Source organism: Salmo trutta, chromosome 16, assembly GCF_901001165.1.
Source record: "Salmo trutta chromosome 16, fSalTru1.1, whole genome shotgun sequence".
NCBI lineage: Eukaryota > Metazoa > Chordata > Actinopteri > Salmoniformes > Salmonidae > Salmo > Salmo trutta.
In genome coordinates, this window is record NC_042972.1 from 9,855,515 (window position 1) to 9,881,375 (window position 25,861).

Below are 25,861 nucleotides of genomic sequence, written 5' to 3' on the forward strand. Positions count from 1 at the left end.
CCCTGTGTTTCAATAAATACCTTGGTTACTTCATCCCAGTCTCCTCGTCTGAGTCTGCTCTTGGGTTCCCCTGTTTCACTCCGTGTAACAGTCTGTCGCAACTGAGTGAGGACAATAGGGGCCAGAATGACAGGAAGTCACTCCAGACATACTTCCTTTAACAGTAGCTCAACGGTTCCCCCAAGTTGGGCAAGGAAGTGCCTTTGACTGTCGGCCCAGATGATGTACTGGCCTCACACACACACACAAAACATGAATCTTTGGCCCAGAAACAGGCTCCAAACAGAACAATCGCTTTATTATTGGTGTGCAGGATATAACCTTTACTCTGTCTCCAGTTAACTTAAGAGGAACCAGTCAGTTTCTGTCAGGTCTTGGCTGAGCTTCCAGACATCATGGGGTCATTCTACACACACAGAACAGTTAGAACAGGCCTCTATTAATGTGCACGGATACTTTTCTAACTTATGAGTTAGTTTCTTTGACAAACTCAAGCCCAATGCCTTGGCTTAAATACGGATATTTTAGTACAAAAGCATTAGTAAGGTTTAACAGAAAATGCCCTTTCACCTTATTGTTTAATTATATTATAAACATCAAGCCTATTCCTGGACTAAAATGCACTTTACATTGTACATATTTACATAACATTTTACATTTTAATCACTTAGCAGTTGTTCTTATCCAGAGTGACTTATAGTCAGTAGTACATATATTTTTAGACAAACCTTCCAAACTACACTGTACAGGTATGTGAGGTGAGGCTAGGTCCTCCTAGATCTTGGTCAGTCTGATAACTGTGAGACAGAATACAGGTGGATACAATACATACGCTGAACAAACATCCTGGTCGGCCCCAGACCAGACAGGAGGCGCATCCTACCTCCTGAGGGTATAAAACAGGGACAGGAATATTCCATCAGTACAGACTGATAGGAACAGATAACATGCTGAGGTTCCTCCTGTTGAGTGCTCTCGCAGCCCTGGGTGAGAAGTGATCATTTCTATAAAAACTCTCTCTCTCGCTTCGTCACTCAGATACAAAAAGTATTTATTCCTCCTGTTTGAGACATAGACTGTGAGATTCTCGGTGAGACACCATGTCCCCAGTCTTTAAAGTAACTGTCCAGTGAAAATTACACTTTTAAAAGTTAATATTCTGTTAACTCATACCCAAATAATGTTGTTGACTAGTACTAAACTTGTATCAGTGGCCAACGCATTATTTAGAGAAAAAATCAGTTAAAAAACCCCACCTCAAACTTGTATCTCAAACACATTGTTTAAAACATGCTGACTATTTCCGCATAGAACATGTCATGTTGGTTCATTGGCTGAGCTGTCTCCCTGGGTTTTAACTGTTTTTCTTTCTCTCTTTAACTGTGTCTTTCCTCTTCCAGTGCTGGTTGAGAATCTGCTGCCCCAGCTCAGATACCTGGAAGATGTACTTGAGCAGATTGTGGTGGGTGGCAAGGTTGCCCAGCCCAACTCCTGGTCCTGGCAGGTAAAACATTAGCCTTCTCCTAATGCCTCGTAGCCTAGTGTCTCTTGTGACAGCTTAGCTGATTTGGATCTGGTAGTCGCGGGGCAGAAATCTCAGAGACCAATTGGTACACTCTGATTTACCACCCCAAGATATTCCTGAACGTCTATTTGCGCCCCTACTGGATGGAAATTACAAGTGTAATGGCTGTGCTCAATGCAATGGCACTTATAAATGTAGATCCTTCAAACACCCCCAAACAGGGAAACAGATCCCAATCAAAGGTGTTATTACGTGCTCCACTAAGGCAGTTATTTATCTTATAACTTGTCCTTGTGGTAAAGAGCATCGTAGCACCATTATTATGTATTATTACCTCATCAGTCTCATTACGGAAGATCGCAAACCTTTGGATATCTGCACAAACCCTAACATAGCTCATGAATCAGCGACATACAAAAATTGGCTTAACGATTTATTTACTAATTAATCAATCACAGAATTACACACACACAAATAGGTTATACATTGGTTATACATTACTGACATGATAGAAAAGTCCCTAGTGGGCTAAGCCAATATGACAACTTGATAGACAAAGGAAAGGGGTGGGGGCATCTCAAGAGCGGGAAACTCAAAGTTTGTAACTACACTTATGGAAATGCTAATACTTTTAACATGAACAACTGCTCATTCGAAAATAAATTGCAATTGACATATTTACGAGTGTATGCCTTTGTTGTCCCTCTCTGATCGCCAGTCTGTCTGCTGTACAGTCAGTCGACAGAGCGCCTCTGGTTTGTCCACCAGAGATCAAAGTCTGTTGGAGTTGTAGGTTGTTATAATGGATACTTCAGAGTACCATTCGGAAATGTTCTTCTAACGGATGCTTTTACCAGACTAAAGTATTTAAACAGCTGCAGCCTGAGTAATTGTTCTTTAGTTTGTAGATTTCCTAGCCATTTCAACGTGGGAATGATCTCCACATTCTCTGGTCTTGTTCTTTGGAAGAGTTGTAGTTTAAACCACTTCCCATACCAGCGGCACCCGGCATATTTTGGTTTCTAGAGTGATAGCCATTCCAATGTGGGGACCTCGTCCCTGCGTTATCTTGACTCTAGTTTAAATTGCCAACCATTTCAAAATGTAGCGACAGCTCCATATTTTCTGGTCTAATGTAAGTTTTGTTGGAAGTGGCTTTTATACTAGAGTAGAAAAGGGGGAGTTCTATGACGCCTGATGTAATGTCTGGCCTCAAAGGAGCGTGGCCACTGACTAGTTAAAACTTTATATCTAAACAACTATCTCGTTTAGAAGTATCTTGTTTAGTATCTCGTTTAGAAGGCCAACATCACATTACATCTTCTCACAAATAGTTTAATATTCAATCAGATATTTTATACCACATTCAGATGCAAACCCCATAATTGACAAGTGTACACAACCAAAGACACGGTAATGTGTGTTTCCTGTCCTTCATGAGATCACCACATGAAACAATCTCGACATGACTGTTCGTTAAATAACCACGGATAATTCCCACATTCTCAAAAATAGAAATTGTTTAATTCTCAAATTTTGTGGATGCCAAACCATCTCAATTGGGTTGAGGTCGGGGGATTGTGGAGGCCAGGTCATCTGATGCAGCACTCAATCACTCTCTTTCTTGGTCAAATAGCCCTTACACAGCCTGGAGGTGTGTTGGGTAATTGTCCTGCTGAAAAACAAATGATAGTCCCACTAAACGCAAACCAGATGTGATGGCGTATTGCTGCAGAAATCTGTGGTAGCCATGTTGATTAAGAGTGCCTTGAATTCTAAATAAATCACTGAAAGTGTCACCAGCAAAGCACCTCCACACCATCACACCGCCTCCATGCTTCACGGTGGGAACCACACATGCAGAGATCCTCCGTTCACCTACTCTGTGGCTCACAAAGACACAGAGGTTATAACCAAAAGTCTCAAATTTGAACTCATCAGACCAAAGGACCAATTTCCACCGGTCTAATGCCAATTTCTCGTGTTTCTTGGCCCAAACAAGTCTCTTCTTCTTATTGGTGTCCTTTAGTAGTGGTTTCTTTGCAGCAATCTGACCATTAAGGTCTGATTCACATAGTCTCCTCTGAACAGTTGAAGTTGAAATGTGTCTGTTACTTGACCTCTGTAGCATTTATTTGGACTGTAATTTCTGAGGCTGGTAACTCTAATTAACTTATCCTCTGAAGCAGAGGTAACTCTGGGTCTTCCTTTCCTGTAGCGGTCCTCATGAGAGCCAGTTTCGTCAAAGCGCTTGATGGTTTTTGCGATCACACTTGAAGTAATGATGGACTGTCATTTCTCTTTGATTATTTGAGCTGTTCTTGCCATAATATGGACTTAGTGTTTTACCAAGTCTTATCAAGTCTTACCAAGTTTTATCTTCTGTATACCACCCCTACCTTGTCACGTCAGAACTGATTGGCTCAGATGCATTAAGAAGGGAAGAAATTCCACAAATTAACTTGTAACAAGGCACACCTGTTATTTGAAATGCATTCCAGGTGACTACCTCATGAAGCTGGTTGAGAGAATTCCAAGAGTGTGCAAAGCTGTCATCAAGGCAAAGGGTGGTTATTGGAAGAATCTCAAATCTAAAATATATTTTTGATTTGCTTAATTAAACACTTTTTTTTGGTTACTACATGATTCCAAATGTGTTATCTCATAGTTGTGATGTTTTCACTATTATTCTACAATGTATAAAATAGTAAAAATAAAGAAAAACCCTGGAATGATTAGGTGTGTCCAAACTTTGACTGGTACTGTACATGATTAAGCATCATTGTTTTGTTCATTTTCTTTTGTAAAATTGGTATCTCAAGTGTCTTCTCGCTTCTAATGACTCCCATGTGTCCCTCAACAGATCATGGGTTGAAAAGGAGGACAATCTTCGAGCGGGCACTGTTTTCTAAGGCGCTGTTACGGATTCATCACCAACTCTGCTCAACAGCATCTACATTCTGCTCAGAAATGTCAATAAACTGAAGCTTTGGTGTAAACTTATTCTTCTGTCTACTTGTTAAAAATCTACATCACAAATAATAGGTAAGGGAGGTGGGGGTGGTGTAACATCATCACTTAGTATTTGAGATCTCTGGAAAGTAGAGCCAAATACACAGCAATATGATCCAGACTGACAGCATATTAAAGAACACTGTGTACTAAAGTAACTGCTTGTTCCAGTATTCACCTCCCTCCCTACAAATTAGACTTTAACAGCACCCAATGGGGTTCTACAAACTGGTGCTGACCATACAGAAGCGTCCTAAAGACCCGACCCAATGGGGTTCTATAAACTGGTGCTGACCATACAGAAGTGTCCTAAAGACCCCACCCAATGGGGTTCTACAAACTGGTGCTGACCATACAGAAGTGTCCTAAAGACCCCACCCAATGGGGTTCTACAAACTGGTGCTGACCATACAGAAGCGTCCTAAAGACCCGACCCAATGGGGTTCTATAAACTGGTGCTGACCATACAGAAGTGTCCTAAAGACCCCACCCAATGGGGTTCTACAAACTGGTGCTGACCATACAGAAGTGTCCTAAAGACCCCACCCAATGGGGTTCTACAAACTGGTGCTGACCATACAGAAGTGTCCTAAAGACCCCAACCAATGGGGTTCTAGAAACTGGTGCTGACCATACAGAAGTGTCCTAAAGACCCCACCCAATGGGGTTCTACAAACTGGTGCTGACCATACAGAAGCGTTCTAAAGACCCCACCCAATGGGGTTCTATAAACTGGTGCTGACCATACAGAAGTGTCCTAAAGACCCCACCCAATGGGGTTCTACAAACTGGTGCTGACCATACAGAAGCGTTCTAAAGACCCCACCCAATGGGGTTCTATAAACTGGTGCTGACCATACAGAAGTGTCCTAAAGACCCCACCCAATGGGGTTCTACAAACTGGTGCTGACCATACAGAAGTGTCCTGTAGATCCTGTAAGATCCTTTGAGATGTTCAAGGGCACAATCAGAGTTGTACTTCTATGTTCCCCAATTGTCTGAACAGATCTCACTATACAACTCAGGTCTGAAATTAGTTAGTGACTAATTTGCACTCATGCACAGTTAGCGGCTAACTTGCACAAATTAGTTAGCGGCTAACTTGCACTCATGCACAGTTGCTAAGCAATGCCCAGAGAATGAACATTAATGTGCTCCCATATAGATAACAATTCCATGAATAGGCTGACTGTTCAGCCTAGGAAAACATTAAATCAACTTGCATCAACAAAACATACAAGTGCATTCGGAAAGTATTCAGACCCCTTCATTTTTCCACATTTCTTTACGTTACAGCCTTATTATAAAATGAATTTAAGAAACACAAATCCTCATGACAAAGCGAAAACAGGTTTTTAGATTTTTTTAAAATGTATTCAAAAGAAAAAACAGAATCACCTTATTTGCATAAGTATTCAGACCCTTTGCTATGAGACTTGAAATTGAGCTAAGGTGCATCCTGTTTCCATTGATCATCCTTGAGATGTTTCTACAACTTGATTGGAGTCCACCTGTGGTAAATTCAACTGATTGGACATGATTTGGAAAGGCACACACCTGTCTATATAAGGTCCCACAGATGACAGTGCATGTCAAAGCAAAAACCATGAGGTCATGCCATGAGGTCGAAGGAATTGTGCGTAGAGCTCCGAGACAGGATTATGTCGAGGCACAGATCTGGGGAAGGGTAACAAAACATTTATGCAGCATTGAAGGTCCCTAAGAACACAGTTGCCTCCATCATTCTTAAATGGAAGAAGTTAGGAACCACCAATACTCTTCCTAGAGCTGGCCGCCCAGCCAAACTGAGCAATCGGGGGAGAAGGGCCTTGGTTAGGGAGGTGACCAAGAACCAGATGGTCACTCTGACAGAGCTCCAGAGTTCCTCTGTGAAGATGGGAGAACCTTCCAGAAGGACAACCATCTCTGCAGCCCTCCATGCGTTGGGCAGAGTGCACCACCCTCTGGAGAGCCCTGCGGTTGTGGGCGGTGCAGTTGACGTAACAGGCGGTGATACAGCCCGACAGGATGCTCTCAATTGTGCATCTGTAAAAATGTGTGAGGCTTTTAGGTGCCAAGCTAAATTTCTTCAGCCTCCTGAGTTTGAAAAGGTGCTGTTGCACCTTCTTCACCACACTGTCTGTGTGGGTGGACCATTTCAGATCATCATTGATGTGTATGCCAAGGAACTTGAAGCTTTCCACCTTCTCCACTGTGGTCCCATCGATGTGGATAGGGGGGTGTTCCCTCTGCTGTCTCTTGAAGTCTACAATCATCTCCTTTGTTTTATTGACATTGAGTGAGAGGTTATTTTCCTGGCACTACACTCCCAGAGCCCTCACCTCCTCCCTGTAGGCTGCCTCGTCATTGTTGGTAATCAAGCCTGCTACTGTTGTATCGTCTGCAAACTTGATGATTGAGTTGGAGGCGTACATGGCCACGCAGTCATGGGTGAACAGGGAGTACAGGAGGGGGCTGACCACGCACCCTTGTGGGGCCCCTGTGTTGAGGATAAGCGAAGTGGAGGTGTTGTTTCCTACCTTCACCACCTCGGGGCGGCCTGTCAGGAACTCCAGGACCCAGTTGCACAGGGCGGGTTTCAGACCCAGGGCCTCAAGCTTAATGATGAGATTGGAGGGTACTATGGTGTTGAATGCTGAGCTATAGTCAATGAACAGCATTCTTACATAGGTACTATTCCTCTTATCCAGATGGGTTAGGGCAGTGCGATGGCGATTGCATCGTCTGTGGATCTATTGGGGCGGTAAGCAAATTGAAGTGGGTCTAGGGTGTCAGGTAAGGTAGAGGTGATATGATCCTTGACTAGTCTGTCAAAGCACTTCATGATGACAAAAGTGAGTGCTATGGGGCAATAGTCATTTAGTTCAGTTACCTTTACTTTCTTGGGAACAGGAACAATGGTGGCCATCTTGAAGCATGTGGGGACAGCAGACTGGTATAGGGAGAGATTGAATATGTCCATAAACACACCAACCAGCTGGTCTGCGCTTGCTCTGAGGACGCGGCTAGGGATGCCGTCTGGGCCAGCAGCCTTGCGAGGGTTAACACGCTTAAATGTCTTACTCATGTCGGCCATGGAGAAGGAGAGCCCATAGTCCTTGGTAGCGGGCCTCATCGGTGGTATTGTGTTATCCTCAAAGCGGGCGAAGAAGGTGTTTAGTTTGTCCGGAAGCAAGACATGTCCGTGACGTGGCTGGTTTTCCTTTTGTAGTCCATGATTGTCTGTAGACCCTGTCACAGCCATTGAATTACGACTCCACTTTGTCTCTATACTGTTTGATTACCTTACGAAGGGAATAACTACACTGTTTGTATTCTGCCATATTCCCAGTCAGTCACCTTGCCATGGTTAAATGCAGCGGTTCGCACTTTCAGTTTTCCACAAATGCTGCCATCTATCCACGGTTTCTGGTTAGGGTAGGTGTTAATAGTCACAGAAGGAACAACATCTCCTATACACTTCCTGATACTCAGTGACCCTATCAGTATATTTGTCAAAGTTGTTCTCAGAGGCTACCTGGAACATATCCCAGTCCGCGTGATCAAAACAATCTTGAAGGGTGGACTCCGACTGGGGTCAGACCAGCATTGAATAGTCCTTAGCAAGGGGTACTTCGTGTTTTAGTTTCTGCCTATAGAAAGGAGGAGCAAAATGGAGTCGTGGTCAGATTTGCGGAATGGAGGGTGGGGAGGGCCTTGTAGGCATCCCGGAAGTTGGAGTAGCAGTGGTCGAGTGTTTTAGCAGCGCGAGTACTACAGTCGATGTGTTGATAGAACTTCGGCAGTCTTTTTCTCAAATTTGTTTTGTTAAAATCCCGAGCTACAATAAATGTGGCCTCAGGATTTGTGTTTTCCAGTTTGCATAAAGTCCAGGGAAGTTCTTTGTGAGTCGTCGTGGTATCGGCTTGAGGGGGAATTTAAACGGCTGTGACTATAACCGAAGGGAATTCTCTTGGGAGGTAATACGGTTGGCATTTGATTGTGAGGTATTCTAGGTTGGGTGAAAAAAAGGACTTGAGTTCCTGTATGTTATCACAATCACACCATGAGTAGTTAATCATGAAACATACACCCCCGCCCTTCTTCTTCTCGGAGAGATATTTATTCTCTCAGAGCCATTGTTAGGCACTAATTGGTCATTACAGTTAATTGTACTACTCACAACCTGAAGACACCATCTGTATTCACAGTAGGGAATCATACTCTCCATTGTATAACTGTTAATAATGCATCTTGACAAAAAGGGGCTCCTTATCCACCTTTTTGCTTATAGGTCCTAACATTGAGGGTCACTTTTCCAGACACAGATAACTTCCTGGACTAAAATCCACTTTCAATAGAGATTTTCCTTTTAGAAAGATCCAGTACTACAGTAGGCTTAATCTGGGTCCGGGAAGCACTGAGAGTTTACATTGTTCACTATTGTTTTCACTATATATTTTACTTCTTGGTGATGTCATTCGGAAACATAATGTTAACTTTCACTGCTATGTGGATGACACACAGCTGTACATTTCGATGAAACATAGTGAAGCCCCAAAATTGCCCTTGCTGGAAGCCTGTGTTTTAGACATAAGTGGATGGCGGCAAATATTCTACTTTTAAACTCGGACAAAACAGAGATGCTTGTTCTAGGTCCCAAGAAACAAAGAGATCTTCTGTTAAATCTGACAATTAATCTTAATGGTTGTACAGTCGTCTCAAATAAAACTGTGAAGGATCTCAGCGTTACTCTGGACCCAGATCTCTCTTTTGATGAACATATCAGGACTGTTTCAAGGACAGCTTTTTTCCATCTACGTAACATTGCAAAAAATCTGAAACTTACTGTCCAAAAATGATGCAGAAAAATGTATCCATGCTTTTGTCACTTCTAGGTTAGACTACTGCAATGCTCTACTTTCCGGCTACCCCGGTAAAGCACTAAATAAACTTCACTTAGTGCTAAACACGGCTGCTAGAATCTTGACTAGAACCCAAAAATTTGATCATATTACTCCAGTGCTTGCCTCTCTACAGTGGCTTCCTGTTAAGGCAAGGGCTGATTTCAAGATTTTACTGCTAACCTACAAAGCATTACATGGGCTTGCTCCTACCAATCTTTCCGATTTGGTCCTGCCGTACATACCTACACGTACGCTACGGCCACAAGACGCAGGCCTCCTAACTGTCCCTAGAATTTCTAAGCAAACAGCTGGAGGCAGGGCTTTCTCTTATAGAGCTCCATTTTTATGGAATGGTCTGCCTATCCATGTGAGAGACGCAGACTCGGTCTCAACCTTTAAGTCTTTATTGAAGACTCATCTCTTCAGTAGGTCCTATGATTAAGTGTAGTCTGGCCCAGGAGTGTGAAGTTGAACGGAAAGGCTCTGGAGCAACGAACCGCCCTTTGCTGTCTCTGCCTGGCCGATTCCCCTCTCTCCACTGGGATTCTCTGCCTCTAACCCTATTACAGGGGCTGAGTCACTGGCTTACTGGTGCTCTTCCATGCCGTCCCTAGGAGAGGTGTGTCACTTGAGTGGGTTGAGTCACTGATGTGATCTTCCTGTGTGGGTTGGCGCCCCCCCTTGGGTTGTGCCGTGGCGGAGATCTTCGTGGGCTATACTCGGCCTTGTCTCAGGATGGTAAGTTGGTGGTTGAAGGTATCCCTCTAGTGGTGTGGGGGCTGTGCTTTGGTAAAGTGGGTGGGGTTATATCCTGCCTGTTTGGCCCTGTCCGGGGGTATCGTCGGATGGGGCCACAGTGTCTCCCGACCCCTCCTGTCTCAGCCTCCAGTATTTATGCTGCAATAGTTTATGTGTCGGGGGACTAAGGTCAGTCTGTTATATCTTGAGTATTTCTCCTGTCTTATCCGGTGTCCTGTGGGAATTTAAGTATGCTCTCTCTAATTATCTTTCTTTCCCTCTCTCTTTCTCTCTCTCTCTCTCTCTCAGAGGACCTGAGCCCAAGGACCATGCCTCAGGACTACCTGGACTGATGACTCCTTGCTGTCCCCAGTCCACCTAGCCGTGCTGCTGCTCCAATTTCAGCTGTTCTGCCTGCGGCTATGGAACCCTGACCTGTTCACCGGACGTGCTACCTGTCCCAGACCTTCTGTTTTCAACTCTCTAGAGACAGCAGGAGCGGTAGAGATACTCTGAATGATCTGCTATGAAAAGCCAACTGACATTTACTCCTGAGGTGCTGACCTGTTGCACGCTCGACAACCACTGTGATTATTACCATTTTTCTCAATTGCTAAAACACAATTTCTGAAACCTTGCTCCATTTCCTGAAAACATTAAACACAAAACCTCATCTTCAAGCACTATTTACATAACCTCTGACTCCTCTCGCAAAATGAAACATTCGCCTCAAAACAGTTTCACCTGTGTTCAAAATCAAACACTGCTCTCAAATCATAAACAAAGTGATCAAAATGATATACACTCTTAAGCAGTCAGGAAACAATACACCAAAAAATAGAAAACACATTGTTCAAAACATACAATTCTCAGGGAGGAGTACATTCTTTATCTAAAAAAATATTCATATTTTTCCGTCATTGTCTTTTGATGAACGAAAACATGTTCTATCATAGTAGCTCAAAATTGATCAGAAATTACTACTCTGCTTTGCTCTTTGCAATTTTGTTTTTTGTTCTTCCTCCTCCTTGTACCCCTATTTATACAGTAATGTACCCTGCATCTCACAAACTTGTCCTTTGTCTCTGTGATACTCTAATTCTTGTTCTTTGTTGATATGAACCTGCAACCAGTCAAAATCTATTGAGCAGTCAGTACTGTTAATAAATGGAAAGCACAATGTTCAGGGCCATACAATTTGTCCATTGTACAGTATACAGCCTACAATGCACTGTACTACAGTATACAATACTAAAAGGGACAAAAATCAAAGGAGTAAACATGTGATCAATGTGCTTCTTCTTGTCTTTGGGCTGGGTCAGGCCAGAGCACTTCGTCGACATCACAAGCAATATTGTCCCTCCTGAGGCAACGGGGGAAGAAGCCTCTTGTGTGCCGTATCCAGCCCTGACATGATTCCTCACCTATATCACCACAGGCTAAATCCATGGCTTGCAGCAGATTTACTCTGGTGTAGGGTTGTCTATCATGCACTTTCCATCTCCAAGAGGAGAAAAACTCCTCAATCGGATTCAGGAAAGGCGAGTCTGGAGGGAGGTACAAGTTCATAAACTGCCCATTGATGTTAAACCATTCCCTTACCTGAGCAGCTTGGTGGAAACTGACATTGTCCCACACTATCACATAGGTGGGAATGGGATTCTCATTTAGCTCTTGACCCTGCTGCTCTTGAACCTGCTGCTCAAATAAAATATCTCTTAGATTGGCAATAAATGTTAGAAGGTGCTGGGTGTTATATGGCCCGAGTGTAAGATGGTGATGTAGAACACCATGGTTGCTGATAGCAGCACAAATCGTGACATTGCCACGTCGTTGACCAGGGACTTCAACAATGGCCCGCTGTCCAATCATGTTTCGGCCTCTCCTTCTCCTCTTTGTTAGATTGAAGCCTGCTTCATCGACAAAGATGAACTCATGGGGTCTGTCCAAGGATTCCAAGTCAAATATTGTCTGTGTAGAAATACAATATACTGTATGTAGGATTTTGTAAGTCGTACAGAGACAGTGCTATACTGTAGAGTACAATTAGGCCTACTGTATGCACTTCTGATTCACATACATTGTATGTACTGAAGAGTAATGTCATTCACATAGTATGTGTTAGTACTGTAGACAATCTGGATTACAGTAAATGTTTCTGAATGTACACTTACTTGCACATACTTAGCTTGCAGTTCTTTCACTCTTGGTGAGTTGCGCTCAAAAGGTACTCTGTACACTTGTTTCATTCGCATCCTGTTACGATGGAGGACACGGTCAATTGTGGAAATGCTCACACTGTCGATTCCCTGGAAGTGTGTGTTGTCTTGTATCACTCGTTCCTGGATTTCTCTGAGTCGTATTGCATTATCTTGAAGGACCATGCCAACTATAACGGCCTCTTGCTCCCGAGTGAATATAGCTGTCGTTCCACCTGCATGTGGCAGCCTTGCAATTCTACAAAAAGTAGTTGTGCAGTTACAAAACATATTCATGCAGTACAATACATACAGTGATTAACTTTACAAATGTCTATTGAAACAGCTGCATCTAGTGTAGTACAGTAAATTTGCAATTGCAAAAATACAGTAGTATACTGTACCTGTTCTCTTCTCTGAATGTCCTTACTATGGTGGACACAGAAAATCGTCTCAAATTGGGTTGCACTTGTCATGACTGTCCTGATCAGGTCAGGTTACAGGAGACCACAACCCTACAGATTATCTCTCAACCCCCAACAGAGGAGGAGAGATCTAGGGGTCTGAAGATGTGGGGGTTTTATGACCCCTCACACCCATGATAAACCTTAGGCCACAGACAAATTCCTTTGTCCTCTCACTATGGAGAACTGGCCTCAGAACATTAAACATGCAATAAAGGGACTTTGGAACAATGGTTTCTGTCAGCCACAATGGTGGTCATGACGATAGATGGAATATGAAAATGTATGTAATTTTTGTCTTGTTGTTAAAGGTTAATAGATGACGTTATGAAAACATTGTACCTTTAAGAGTTTTCCCAGTATATGCCTGATGTTTATACATTGTACGTTGTGTGGAAAATATCCAAATCAAAGAGAATGTTTTGGTAAAGATGAAATGTGAAGTTAGTTGTCTAAAATTGGATTTGAGTAAAATCTAGGCCTTGCCTCTTAACTTGATACGCCCAGAGAATTGCCCTAAAGGCGGTTATGCCCACTTCTACGCTGTTTTATTCCTACGCTGTGAGCTCTGAGCTACAGAGCTGTCTGTCCTCAGACGACACTATCAGAGAAAGGGGGAGAAATCAGACCACTAAGCCGAAGACACTGACATCGTGAGGGCAACCAGAGAGTTGCGTCGGAGAAGTGCGTCCCTGAGAAGCCTAAACGAGCCACGCGGAGCTTCCCATCTGAGACCTCCAACACGTAGTTACATCATTATATTCTGACCCATAAGAGCGGCAGTTCGGGGCAAGGCCAGGGTTAAAATAAGCATAGATGACTAATGAACCCAAATGTATATTTCTCTCCTGTACTTATTTTTCCTTTCTCTGTTACAGTTTTTCTCGATTGTTTACACACATTTTCTGAAAGCATGCCTCATATTCTCAGAACTCTACACACAAATCAAAAAACACAATGGGCAAAACCCCTCAATTCTTCAGCAAAATGAAACTTTACATTCAAAACAATGTTATTTCTTATCAAAATGGTATTTTGTTTTCAAATGACACACACAAACCATCATATGAATAGACATTTATAAGAACCAGTTGAACACTGATGTGCTCAATGTAAAACACTATGATGAATGGAAAACACGTCTTCTCCATTCATCATAATGACTTAGGCCTTTTTTTGGTTCAGTGTTGCCATTACTACAGACAGTACATACATAAGTGTGTTGTAAAATATTTGAGAATATTGTTTTTATACTCAGAACACACAAATACACGGTAACAAATATATTTTATTTTTCCCACAAACACAATGTACACAGTGTACATCCCATTCCCAACCAACACAAAGTTGCACATACAGTGGTCTACATACAAAACAGAAGAATTTAATGTATACAGTTACAGTAAAAAATAAAAAAATATATAAAAAACTATGCTGCATCCTCTCTTCTGTTGCAGTCTGGCCACAGCACCTCATCCACATCACAAGCAATGTTTTCCCTGGCCAAGCAGCGGGGGAAATATCGCCTAGCATAGCGATTCCAGCCATGAAAAGCATGAGCAGCTATATCTCCACATGCGTCTTCCATAGCTTGGAGAAGAGGTATACGCGTTTGTGGATTTCGGTCATACGCTTTCCATCTCCAGGCAGAAAAAAATTCCTCAATAGGATTGAGGAATGGAGAATATGGAGGGAGATAAACAACTAAAAAGCGTGGGTGGGCAGTGAACCAGTTACGAACCAGAGCAGCCCTGTGGAAACTTACGTTGTCCCAAATGACAACGTCCCTGAGCTGCTCTGGGCCATCTACCTGATCTGGTGGAAGGAGTGGGTTGTGTAGGGTGTCCAGGAATGTGATCAGATGGGCGGTGTTGTAGGGGCCAAGGGTAGCATGGTGATGGATGATGCCGTGGTGGGTAATCGCTGCACACATTGTGATGTTCCCTCCTCGCTGGCCAGGGACTTGAACAATGGCACGCTGGCCGATGATATTCCTTCCCCTCTTGCGTCTTTTTGTGAGGTTGAATCCAACCTCATCAATGAAGATGAACTGGTGCTCCACTGCAGCCACCTCTAGCTCAAGGACTCTCTGAAACACACATGACAATATCAGAAATAGACATGGAGTGGTCACTATTGTGAAGCACAATCATTATGATTACAATACTGAAATATGTATAATTTATACAGTGTTGAGAGTATGCATCAATTGTGGGATTGTATAGGACTCACTTGCACATAGTTATATCGCAATTCTTTGACTCTTTCTGAATTGCGTTCAAATGGCACCCTGTAGACCTGCTTCATCCTGAGATTATTTCTGCGCAAGACAAGGTCCAGTGTTGATAAGCTTACCCTATCAATATTTTGAAATATCTCATTGTTTTCTATAATTTTTCTTTGTATTTGCAGTAATGTTATGGCGTTATTTTCTAGGACCATGTTCAGGAGACAGAACACGTTCCCGACCACCTTGTGTTGGTAATCTTTCAGTTCTGCCAAACAAATAGTAAATACTGTAAATACAAAGTAGGAATACATTTCCCAAATACTTGAAACATACTTTATTTTTACAGTCCTACAGAACAGTCCACAGGCAATACTGTACTACTGTACTCATTGAGTACTGTATTGATATGCAGTACTGCAATTTTCTAGTGAGAGTAGATTTCTTACCTATTCTCATTTCGGAATGTCCGGATGATTGATGCTACAGTGTACCTGCTCAAATTTGGCTATACTCTTTGCCCAGCCTCCCTCATTGTTAGACCATGGTTGACCACATGATCAACCAAAGTGGCTCGGATCTCATCAGAGATTACGGTCCTTGGCCTTCCTCGTCCTCGTCCTTGTCCTCCCCGTCCTCCTCCTCTTACTCTCACTCCTCTGGCTCTGCCTCTGTTTCCAATGTTGGCATCCATTGCTCCAAAACAGAAGAGCTCACCTGTTGACCTTTTATTCTAAAGCTCTGATTGCTAATTGTAAAACTGTGTGACGGGTGTTTGCCCATGTGATGAGTCAGTGTGCATATTTGAATGGCAGTGTGTTCATTGTGAAAACAAGAGATTTTCTGCATGAAAATTGTGCCAAATGCAAAGAATTGTGAAAAAGTGTGTAGTGTTTTGAAAAAAGTGTGTTTTAGAACTGCAGTTTGAGTGTAACGCAGGAATTGTGCTTGTAGTTTAGCAGAATTGGTTCAGGGGGTTGGTGCATGAGTTACATGTTGTGGTCATTGTGTCTCAAGTACCAGTATTTGTGTGTAAACAATTGAGAAAAACTGTAAATCTCAATTTTGGGTAACACGCACCATAGTGTGTTGGCCCGTTATACTAAGTCCTAATCAGTAGCCTAGACTGTGTTTTGTGTATGTGTATCTTTTATCATCATTTTAGCTTGCTAGTAAATAAATAATCAACTAAGATTGGTGTGGTAAACTCATTGGTGGGACCCGGGTCCGTGCAGATTCCCGGATTATGCGACGTTCAGAATGAGACATTAGAGGAAATTGATTAATTAGCGACTGTTGTAAAATCGATATTCTGATATTCTTTGAGTTAATTTGGGAAATAGAAACTCAATAAAACTAATTTTCCCATGGTGCCCCAGGTTAATGAGTTAATAATTGCTTGATTCATTTAATCACGCAATTATAAACCGTTAATCATTCGATGAGCAACAGTCGTCACATTAACCAATACAACGTCACGACACACTAAGTCCTGCTTCCCTCATTGTCAGTCCATGGACAAGAACATGGTCTATCAGTCTTTCTCCTTCCCACCTTCAACAACCTGTTTGCTCTCTGAACTGGCTTATATTGGTTGTGTCGCATCATTTGAAACAGGTTAAATCAATTTTGAGTGGTTGTGTTCAATCAATGACATGTGTTCTCTATTTGTATTTGATTGTTGCCACTTGTGTTTACCAGTATGGATGACATGTGCATTAGAGTGCAGAATGTGTTTTGAGAATGAGAATGTGTTTAGAGTTTTGCTGAAAAGTCTAAGTGAGATCTGCAAATTGTGTTTTACCATGTGAAATGTTTTAAGGTACTGACAACAGACTGCATAATTAAGTAAATGAGTCCAGGCAACTGAGAACTTTGTTCAGCCAATGGGTTTTAGTGTTTTAGCAATTGAGAAAAACTGTATTATTTGACCCTGCTGGTCATCTATGAACATTTGAACATCTTGGCCATGTTACATTTTACATTTTACACTTAAGTCATTTAGCAGACGCTCTTATCCAGAGCGTTCTGTTATAATCTCCACCTGGCACAGCCAGAAGAGGACTGGCCACCCCTCATAGCCTGGTTCCTCTCTTGGTTTCTTCCTAGGTTCTGGCCTTTCTCTGGAGTTTTTCCTAGCCACTGTGCTTCTACACCTGCATGGCTTGCTGTTTGGGGTTTTAGGCTGGGTTTCTGTACAGCACTTTGAGATATCAGCTGATGTAAGAAGGGCTTTATAAATAAATTCATTTGATTTACAAATATATCTTTAAACCACACCAGAAGGCCAGCATCCCAGAGTCGCCTCTTCACGGTTGACGTTGATACTGGTATTTTGCAGATACTATTTAATGAAGTTGCCAGTTGAGGACTTGTGAGGCGTCACTTTCTCAAACTACACACTCTAATGTACTTGTCCTCTTGGTCAGTTGTGCACCGGGGCCTCCCACTCCTCTTTCTATTCTGGTTAGAGCCAGTTTGCGCTGTTCTGTGAAGGGGTTGGTACACAGCGTTGTACGAGATCTTCAGTTTCTTAGCAATTTCTCGCATGAAATAGCCTTCATTTCTCAGAACAAGAATAGACTGATGAGTTTCAGAAGAAAGGTCTTTGTTTCCAGCCATTTTGAGCCTGTAATCAAATCCACAAATGCTGATGCTCCAGATACTCAACTAGTCTAAAGAAGGCCAGTTTTAAACTTTCTCCAGGTCAGAAACAGTCAAATTGTAAATAATGTCATGTGATCAAATTCTCAAGAGGGTAGGACATTTAAAAAGGGTACTGTATAGTGTATCACTCACTCACTCACCACATTAGTGATGTCCTAAAGGCCTTACCTTTTTTGTCTGTTGTGTCTGTCTAGTGCTTGCAGAGGAGGAGCCCCAGCCCAGATACCTGGAAGATGGAGCTGAGGCGAGAGTCGTGGTTGGTGAAGTTGCCAGACCCAACTCCTGGCAGGTAATAACATGGGGATTGGAAGGCTATTCATATTCTATTTTACATGGAGATAGTGGTAAATACCTACAAGACCCATTTCCCAAAAGGAATAAAATAGATAAATAAAATAATAAATAAAATAAAAATGTGAGTCAGCATAGATGTGTGTATCTGGAGGAGATATTTGGAATCTAATGCTGTTATTCCTTGTGGAGCTGCTGGGAATATCAGCCTTGTAGTTTAGTTACTCATAGAACTACTGCAAATAATACGTCAACCATTTACAGTAAAACAGTGAGGTAATTGTGTGTGAGGGAATGATGTCATAGATGGCAGCTAAGTAAAGAAGATCATGCTAAGGTACAGTTAGCTCTCTCTTGTTTTGTAATTAAATAGCCTTGGCAAGTGCGAGCCAATAACGGCTCATAGGTGCAGGAACCTATCTCATGTTTCTGTAGAGTGAGGCAGCTTGATGTGCAAGTACAGCCCTTGGACAGGACGCTACCACACCATGACATTTCAACATGGATAATATTTGGTTGAGATGTTGATCAATGAGATTTGAACCTATATTCACCCACTCAAAAAGACAGCCACAAGTTAGTTGTATTTACAATGTGTTATCCCTATGCTTTCAACCATCTAAAAGCACAACCAAATTCCAATGGAAAAACAATGTCATATTTTTGGTTTAGTTATCACCCAAATGTCTATCACTGGGCTTTCAACCATTTAAAAGCACAGCAAGGTTCAAAAGGGAATACAATGTCAAATATTTTGTTTATTTCTACAACAAATGAGTCACTGTGCTTCATCTAATAGCAGAACCAAATGACCTGGTTTGACATTGAGATTACTTAAAAAGTACATGGTGCAATTGATCAATGTAGTTTGAGATTCTGCAGATTTTTACAGCATTTGTGAAAATATCAACAGATCTAATAGTTAATAGGCTATTTATTGTATAATTTTTTTATATATTGAATTGTGTTTGGTTGTCAACGCAACCAGATATCAACAATTGAAGGAGATGTATCTTCTGATTGGATAGCTCCATCTGAGCCACTGACTTAGCCTGTCTTTAATTCCAGTTTGTCTACAAATTAATCATTGATATGTTGGATTCACGTCTCCATCTCAACCAAAAAATCAAAGTTAAAGAATAGGACTAAATCAACTCAATCAAATCTATTTATAAAGCCCTTTTTAAATCAGCAGATGTCACAAAAAGTGCTTATAAAGAAACCCAGCCTAAAACCACAAACAGCAAGCATCGCAGATGTAGAAGCAACATTTTAAATGCACTTTAAATGAATTTTAATTGGATTTAGTCCTATTCTTTCCCTTTGATTAATGCTAACATCCAGCGGGGTTCTCTTTCTCACTCCGGGTCAGGTCCTGCCCCAGGACAACCCCTGCAACATCACTGGATGGGGACGCACAGCTAGTGATCATAACAAATGGAACAGTAACTGAACTGGTAAGTAATGGACTTTTTGGCAGAGGTGTCCATTGAAACGGAGGGAGCATATGCCCCCCAGTGGTAACCGAACGGTAGTTAATCTTCTGAATACCTACTGTATCCTACTGACTGCTTTTATTTTGACATCAGTAACTGCTCTGAGTAATCAGATGCATGAAATCCTCTAGCTCTTCAATGTTTTAGGGTGTGTGGCTCTTACAATCAATGTTAATCATGTCCTTCCTAGCTGATGGTAGTCTGTTCTTATGAAAGGGTAGATGACCTACTGTACCTGGCTGTGCTGGAGCACAAGACCTGCTCCTGTGATAGCTGGTGGGGAGGTAAGGTCAAGACCACCCTGGTCTGCAGTGGTGGGTCTCTCTCTGGGTGCCAGGTGAACAGTCTCCCCAACACAGCATTGCTGTAACACCTCTGTTGTGGAAAGGTAGTTATTGGGGCCAGTTTCCCGGACACAGACATAGCCTAGTCCTGGATTTAAAAGCCATTTCAATGGAAATTCTCCGTTGAGCAAGTCCAGGACCAGGCTTAATTTGTGTCTGAGAATATGGCCCCTAGAGTTTAAAGAGGGAGAGCGATAAGATATCAATGTATGAAATGTAATCTTGCATTACTCATCTCATGTGTATATACTGTATTTTAAATAATCTATTGCATCTTGCCTATGCCGCTCTGTCATTGCTCATCCATATATGCATATGTACACTACCAGTTAAAAGTTTTAGAACACCTACTCATTCAAGGGTTTGTCTTTATTTTTACTACTTTCTACATTGTGGAATAATAGTGAAGACATCAAAACTATGAAATAACAAATATGGAATCATGTAGTAACCAAAAAAGTGTTAACCTCTATGGGACCGGCGGGACGAATTTGTCCCACTTACGTAACAGCCAGTTGAATCCTGTGGCGCGATTTTTAAAACGTTTGAAATACTATTACTTCAATTTCTCAAACATATGACTATTTTACAGCTATCTAAAGACAAGACTCTCGTTAATCTAACCACACTGTCCGATTTCAAAAGGCTTTACAACGAAAGCAAAACATTAGATTATGTCAGGAGAGTGCCCAGCCAGAAATAATCAAACACCCATTTTTCAAGCAAGCATATAATGTCACAAAAACCCAAAACACAGCTAAATGCAGCACTAACCTTTTATGATCTTCATCAGATGACACACCTAGGACATTAGGTTATACAATACATGCATGTCTGTTCAATCAAGTTCATATTTATATCAAAAACCAGCTTTTTACATTAGCATGTGACGTTCAGAAAAAGCATACCCCCCGCAAACTTCCGGGGAATTGACTAACAATTTGCTAAATTACTCACGATAAACGTTCACAAAAAGCATAACAATTATTTTAAGAATTATAGATACATTACTCCTCTATGCACTCGATATGTCCGATTTTAAAATAGCTTTTCGGATGAAGCACATTTTGCAATATTCTAAGTACATAGCCCAGCCATCACGGGCTAGCTATTTAGACACCCACCCAGTTTAGCCTTCACCAAAATCACATTTCCTATAAGAAAAATGGTCTTACCTTTCCTGTTCATCGTCAGAATGCACTCCCAGGACTTCTACTTCAATAACAAATGTAGGTTTGGTCCCAAATAATCCATCGTTATATCCAAACAGCGGCGTTTTGTTTGTGCGTTCTAGACACTATCAGAATGGTAAATCACAGTCGTGCGCATGGCGCAGAACGTGACAAAAAAATTCTAAATATTCCATTACCGTACTTCGAAGCATGTCAACCGCTGTTTAAAATCAATTTTTATGCAATTTATCTCGTAGAAAAGCGATAATATTCCGACCGGGAATCTGCAATTAGCTAAACAGCCGAAGGAAAATACTGCACGGGGTCGAATCGCGCACGCGCCTAATTCTATTGTCCTCTGATGGGACACTTGGAAAAGGGGATTCTGTGTTTCAGCCTGAGGCTGCCTCGTCATCGTTCAGGTTTTTCCCGGGTTCTGAGAGCCTATTGGAGCCCTAGGAATTGTCACGTTACAGCTAAGATCCTGACTCTTCAATAAACAGAAGCAAGAACAACAACACCTTGTCAGACAGGGTACTTCCTGCATGAAACCTTCTCAGGTTTTTGCCTGCCATAGGAGTTCTGTTATACTCACAGACACCATTCAAACAGTTTTAGAAACTTTAGGGTGTTTTCTATCCAAACCTGAACAATAATATGCATATTCTAGCTTCTGAGTTGGTGTAGGAGGCAGTTAAAAATGGGCACATATTTTTTCCAAAATTCTCAATACTGCCCCCGTAGAGGTTAAACAAATCCAAATATATTTTATACTTGAGATTCTTCAAATAACCCCAATTTGCCCTATTTTGTAAAAGACCAATTCCATATTATGGCAAGAACAGCTTAAATAAGCGAAGAGAAACGACAGTCCATAATTTCTTTAAGAGATGAAGGTCAGTCAATACGGAACATTTCAAGAACTTTGAACGTTTCTTCAAGTGCAGTCGCAAAAACCATCAAGCGCTATGATGAAACTGGTTCTCATGAGGACCACCACAGGAAAGGAAGACCAAGAGTTACCACTGCTGCAGAGGATAAGTTCATTAGAGTTACCAAATGGCAGCCCAAATAAATGCTTCACAGAGTTCAAGTAACAGACACATCTCAACATCAACTGTTCAGAGGAGACTGCGTGACTCAGGTCTGCATGTTTGACCTGCTGCAAAGAAACCACTACTAAATGGACACCAATAATAAGAAGAAACTTGCTTGGGCCAAGAAACACGAGAAATGGACATTAGCCTGGTGGAAATCTGTCCTATGGTCTGGAGCCCAAATGTGAGAATTTTGGTTCCAACCGCTGTGTCTTTGTGAGACGTGGTGTGGGTGAACGGATGATCTCGCTATGTGTATTTCCCACCGTAAAGCATGGAGGAGATGGTGTTATGGTGTGGGGGTGCTTTGCTGGTGACACTGTGATTTATTTAGAATTCAAGGCACACTTAACCAGCATGGCTACCACAGCATTCTGCATCAATACGCCATCCCATCTGGTTTGTGCTTAGTGGGACTGTCATTTGTTTTTCAACAGGACAATGGCCTAACACAGCCTGGAGGGGTGTGTAAGGGCTATTTTTCCAAGAAGGAGAGTGATGGAGTGCTGCATCAGATGACCTGGCCTCCACAATCACCCGACCTCAACCAAATTGAGGTGGTTTGGGATGAGTCGGACCGCAGATTGAAGGAAAAGCAGCCAACAAGTGCTCAGCATATGTGGGAACACCTTCAAGACTGTTGGAAAAGCATTCCAGATGAAGCTGGTTGAGAATATGTCAAGAGTGTGCAAAGCTGTCATCAAGGCAAATGGTGGTTATTGGAAGAATCTCAAATGTTCATTACCTCGATATGTGGTAATGTATAGAAAAGAAACGGACAGAAATACTCTATTACAGGGGGACAGCTTCCATCCTGAGCCATTAAAAAGAGGACTTCCAAGAAGCCAATTTTTCAGACTGCGCCATATATGCCACTCCACAGATGATTATCTAGCAAAAGCTGCGGAGATGCGCAATAGGTTTCTAAGAAGAGGCTATTCTCCACAATGTGTGGATGAAGCTCTTAATTTGGGATTGGGAAAAACACGAGATGAATTGTTACAAAAAAGACCCGCTAAAGCCAAAGAACACTCCGTAATGTTCACAACCACATATACTTTGAACTCGCGAAAAGTGGGAGGTGTGGTCAAGAAACACTGGCATATTTTATCATCGGACCCAGCTTTGCCGGCCGAATTTAAAAATCCACCACTTATTGTGTATAGGAGAGGTCGCAATTTACGTGATAAATTGGTTCATGCCAACTGCCAGCCACAAAAGAAAATCAGCCAGGCTCTTTTACGCCCTCTACCAAATGGTAGCTATAAATGCAGAGGATGCGCACAGTGCAACAATATGATGAAGTGTGAATATTTCTGCCACCCCCACACAGGAAAACGGTTTCAAATAAATGATATCATTACGTATTCCACCACCCATGTTATTTACATTATTAAATGTCCATGTGGGCTCTGCTATGTCGGTAAAACCTCCCGCTCTCTCAAACAGAGAATTAGTGAACATAAAAGTTCAATCAGGCGAAACGACAGGGATTATCCAGTCACAGTACATTTTAATGACCTAAAACATGACATTTCTACCTTTACATTTTGTGGCATAGAGAAAGTCAAGATATCAGACAGGGGAGGTGATATTAATAATACTCTGAGTAAAAGAGAATGTTTTTGGATTTTCACCCTCCAGACATTATTTCCTAAAGGTCTTAATGATGAATTGCCTATGTATGTTATGTTGTGAATTTGAACATGAATTATGTGCCTATTTAAGATTACTCTGATGTTTTCATTACAATGTACCCAATGATTAATGAAAACTTGCTATGTCCTCATTGTGGTTTTATGGACGTGTTTAATGCGTCTTATTTATACACTTTGTAGTGTTTGTGAAATGCATATTGTTATGTTTGGTAGCACTTATTTATTTTTCCTTTGCCTCCAACCCCTTTCCATGCATGGAACAGATGTGGGTGGGGCTAGGTCTACATGGGGGTGCTGATTTAAAAAAATTCACAAAAGCTCTGCCGAAGGCCGTGAGGCCAATACGTATGCTTATTAAATATCAGTGATACTATCAAGAGCAGTGTGCGGTTTCCTTTTTCCTTCATCTTGTTAAACTGTTGCCATGCACCTGCAACAAGATTGCTCAGATGTGCGAGCGCCTTTTGAATTAAATATAAAATATATTTTCATTTGTTTAACACTTTTTTGGTTACTACATGATTCCATATGTGTTATTTCATAGTTTTGATGTCTTCACTATTATTCTACAATGTAGAAAATAGTAGAAATAAAGAAAAACCCTTGAATGAGTAGGTGTTCTAAAACTTTTGACCGGTAGTGTATATATTCTAATTCCATTCCTTTACTTAGATGTGTGTGTATAAGGTAGTTGTTGTAGAATTGTTAGATTACTTGTTAGATATTACTGCACTGTTGGAACTAGAAGAACAAGCATTTCACTACACTCGCAATATCAACTGCTAACCATGTGTATGTGACCAATAAAATTGGATTTGATTCGATTAGAATGTTGTAGCCATAATATTAAAGTCAACTTTTAGATGCATTTCAAATGAATGTAGGCCTACTGTATATCATGTACGTTCACTGCAGACAATAGCAGCCCAAGCCCCCTGGTGGAGGCTAATGGATAGTACACAAAGTCTGAAAAGAAAACAGCACAGTGAGTGCATTAACAGTTCTCATCGGGGTGTCCCCTTTACATAGCAGTATCGACCCAGTAGTATGACCCTGGTAGAGACCCCAGTGTCCCCTTTACGTTGCAGTATCGACCCAGTAGTATCACCCTAGTAGAGACCCCAGTGTCCCTTCTACGTTGCAGTATCGACCCAGTAGTATCACCCTGGTAGAGACCCCAGTGTCCCCTCTACGTTGCAGCATCGACCCAGTAGTATCACCCTGGTAGAGACCCCAGTGTCCCCTCTACGTTGCAGTATCGACCCAGTAGTATCACCCTGGTAGAGACCCCAGTGTCCACTTTACGTTGCAGTATCGACCCAGTAGTATCACCCTGGTAGAGACCCCAGTGTCCCCTCTACGTTGCAGTGTCGACCCAGTAGTATCACCCTGGTAGAGTTGAATGGTATTTCAACTCTTTCGATAGAATGAACACAGAATCGGCACATCTCTGTTCCTTCTTTTCTATTTTTTGTGAAGTGTTTTGAGACATGTTAAATGCACTATTAATAAAATGTGACTTGACCATAGGTGCGGGAAGAAGGGGTATGGGAGGTAGGGGTACGGGGAGTAGGGCGGGAAGTAGGGGTATGGGAGGTAGGGGTACTGAGGGTGCTAAATCAGCACCCCTGAAAAATCAGAATCAGAATAAATATATTTTCTTGTGTCTTCCTATACATTTGCTAAAGCATTATGATGAGGCTTGAATCATTGATAAGTCATTATCGATATAGCAGTTTGTAGCGCAGGCCAAAAATTCCAGCACCCCAAAACATCTTCCCGCGGCTATGGACTTGACTTAAATGTAGTACTCTCACGTGTCCTTCTCGCTCTCTCTTTTTCTCCCTCCTGTAGAGAAACTCTGGAGGCCCTCTGAACTGCCAGCTGAGTGGAAAGTACTTTGTCCACCGTGTCACCAGCTTCGTGTCGACCCAGGGATGTAACACCCAGAGGAAACCTACCGTCTTCACCCAAATGTCTGCCTACATCAACTGGATAAACGGGGTACGTACCATAAGTACCCATATGTTTATAATATATTACTGATATGTACTGTAGAGCAGCA

At 42.0% G+C, this 25,861-nt stretch overlaps 1 protein-coding gene across 1 annotated transcript; it reads left to right on the forward strand.

The window, feature by feature from the left end:
• The first annotated feature begins 947 nt into the window (after positions 1-947).
• LOC115151166 (elastase-1-like) lies at positions 948-25,861 on the forward strand. Its single transcript, XM_029695178.1, has 6 exons — positions 948-987; positions 1,401-1,504; positions 17,933-18,027; positions 19,374-19,474; positions 19,747-19,862; positions 25,651-25,861. The coding sequence occupies exons 1-6, from the start codon at positions 948-950 to the stop codon at positions 25,840-25,842; spliced, it is 648 nt and encodes a 215-aa protein (XP_029551038.1). The 3' UTR covers positions 25,843-25,861.

Excerpts from the sequence above, each read along its gene's own strand:
- LOC115151166 (XM_029695178.1), top strand. The coding sequence starts at position 948 with ATGCTGAGGTTCCTCCTGTTGAGTGCTCTCGCAGCCCTGG. Across the intron at positions 1,505-17,932 it reads CCAACTCCTGGTCCTGGCAG|TGCTTGCAGAGGAGGAGCCC; the intron begins GTAAAACATTAG and ends GTGTCTGTCTAG. Across the intron at positions 19,475-19,746 it reads TGATCATAACAAATGGAACA|ATGACCTACTGTACCTGGCT; the intron begins GTAACTGAACTG and ends ATGAAAGGGTAG.